The sequence below is a fragment of the Sphaeroforma arctica genome (genome assembly GCF_001186125.1).
Source record: "Sphaeroforma arctica JP610 unplaced genomic scaffold supercont1.604, whole genome shotgun sequence".
Taxonomy (NCBI): domain Eukaryota; class Ichthyosporea; order Ichthyophonida; genus Sphaeroforma; species Sphaeroforma arctica.
The window spans coordinates 49,976-51,863 of NW_014039954.1; the positions used below are offsets into that span (position 1 = coordinate 49,976).

The 1,888-nt window shown below is 40.5% G+C and overlaps 1 protein-coding gene across 1 annotated transcript in view; it reads left to right on the forward strand.

Annotated features, from left to right (window-relative positions):
* The window catches only part of SARC_07527 (hypothetical protein), a gene marked incomplete at its 5' end in the record, with an annotated part of 9,869 nt that overhangs the window by 3,589 nt on the left and 4,392 nt on the right, over positions 1-1,888 (forward strand). The window contains 2 exons of the mRNA XM_014298532.1: positions 256-380; positions 1,561-1,760. Of these exons, the coding sequence (XP_014154007.1) occupies positions 256-380; positions 1,561-1,760 (325 nt within the window). The remainder of the gene's footprint in view (positions 1-255; positions 381-1,560; positions 1,761-1,888) is intronic.

The window sequence follows — 1,888 nt, forward strand, 5'->3', positions numbered from 1 at the left end:
CACACACACACACACACACACATATATATATATATATATATATATATATATGTATATATATATATATATATCCAAGTATTTGTACGTATACAGCCTAGTCCCGCTCCTGTCCACAATTGCCTATTCTGTATATCTGTGTTTGTTTGACATTTAAACCTGCCCTGTAGTTGCGCACGGTGCCTTACTCAGTTTACTCAGTTTATTAAAGTTGCCCACTGTTCCTAACTCAGTTTATCGTCGTGTGCTATACGCCAGCTGTCTGCCTTGAGCACTGAGACGGACAGAGTGTCTGCGCAATTGGCGGAGGAGAAGGCGGCGGAGATCGCTGTACTGGAACAGAGACTGGCGGAAGAACGAGAGACGACCAAGCAAGAGTACAAGTAAGTGGGTGTGTAGGTACTTAGTAGTAGGAGACAAACACTTACTAGGTAAGTGTGTGTATAGTCACGTAATAGTAGGAGATAAACACTTACTGAGTAAGTGTGTGCTTAGTCACTTAGTAGTAGGAGATAAACACTTACTGAGTAAGTGGGTGTGTAGTCACTTAGTAGTAGTGATAAACACTTACTAAGTAAGTGTGTATGTAGTCACGTAGTAGTAGTATATAAACACTAAGTAAGTGTGTATGTAGTCACGCAGTAGTAGTGTATAAACACTACGTAGGTGTGTATGTAGTCACGTAGTAGTAGTAGATAAACACTTACTGAGTAAGTGTGTGTACAGTCACTTAGTAGTAGTATATAAACACTAAGTAAGTAAGTGTGTATGTATTGACGTAGTAGTAGTATATAAACACTTACTAAGTAAGTGTCTATGTAGTCAATTAGTAGTAGTATATAAACACTTGCTATGTGAGTGTGTTTGTAGTCACGTAGTAGTAGTATGTAAACACTTACTAAGTAAGTGTGTATGTAGTCACGTAGTAATAGTATATAAACGCTTACTAAGTAAGTGTGTATGTAGTAGTCACGTAGTAGTAAACGAAACCACCAAACAAGAGTACACGTATATAGTCGTATAGTAGGTGTATGGCAGTACAGTACGTAAACGGCCTTGTATTACTTGATTCGCCTGGTGGTACACGTGGCGCTAAGAGTACATTTACGTACATAGTCTCGTAATTCGCATAATAGTCGTATAGTAAGTGTATGACAGTACAGTACGTACACGGCCTAGTATTACTTGGTTAGCCTGGTGACACATAGAGTGCTATAGATATAGTACGTGACTGGGTAAACCCCTGTAAAACTATTTGTACAGTTCGGTAAGTACGGTTCATTTTTTTTGCCCTGGTGCATACGGAGATATATATAAACTTGTGCGTGCAGAAGCATTGTGGAATAGTGTGTGCACGTGTGCATACCTTTGTGTCATAATAATAGCCACACACACCAATCATCTCTCGTTGTCGGACATTCTACCTACCTACCTACCTACCTACTTGCCCTGTCACCACCACAGGCAAATATACGTATAGCCACACTCATCAATCATCTTTCGACGTCTGACATTCTACCTATCTACCTACCTACCTACCTACCCTGTCACTCACTACCACAGAAAAGCCATGGACGACCTCATCGCCACCAAGGACATGGACTTCATGAATCTCACCAACGTCAAAGCCGAGGAGATCGGCATGCTCAAAGGACAGATGGCCGAGAAAATGGAACAGATTGGACTACTCAAACAGATGGCACAGCGAAACGAAGAGGACAGGGCAGCCCTGGCGGCCCAGTTGGAGGAGGTTAGGGTGCAGGGTAAGGGTTTGTACGCGTATTGGGTTTGTGTTTGTAGATGTGGTTGTGATATTGGACTTGCGTATATATATATATATACATGTATATATATATATACATGTATGTATATATACATATTTATATAATAT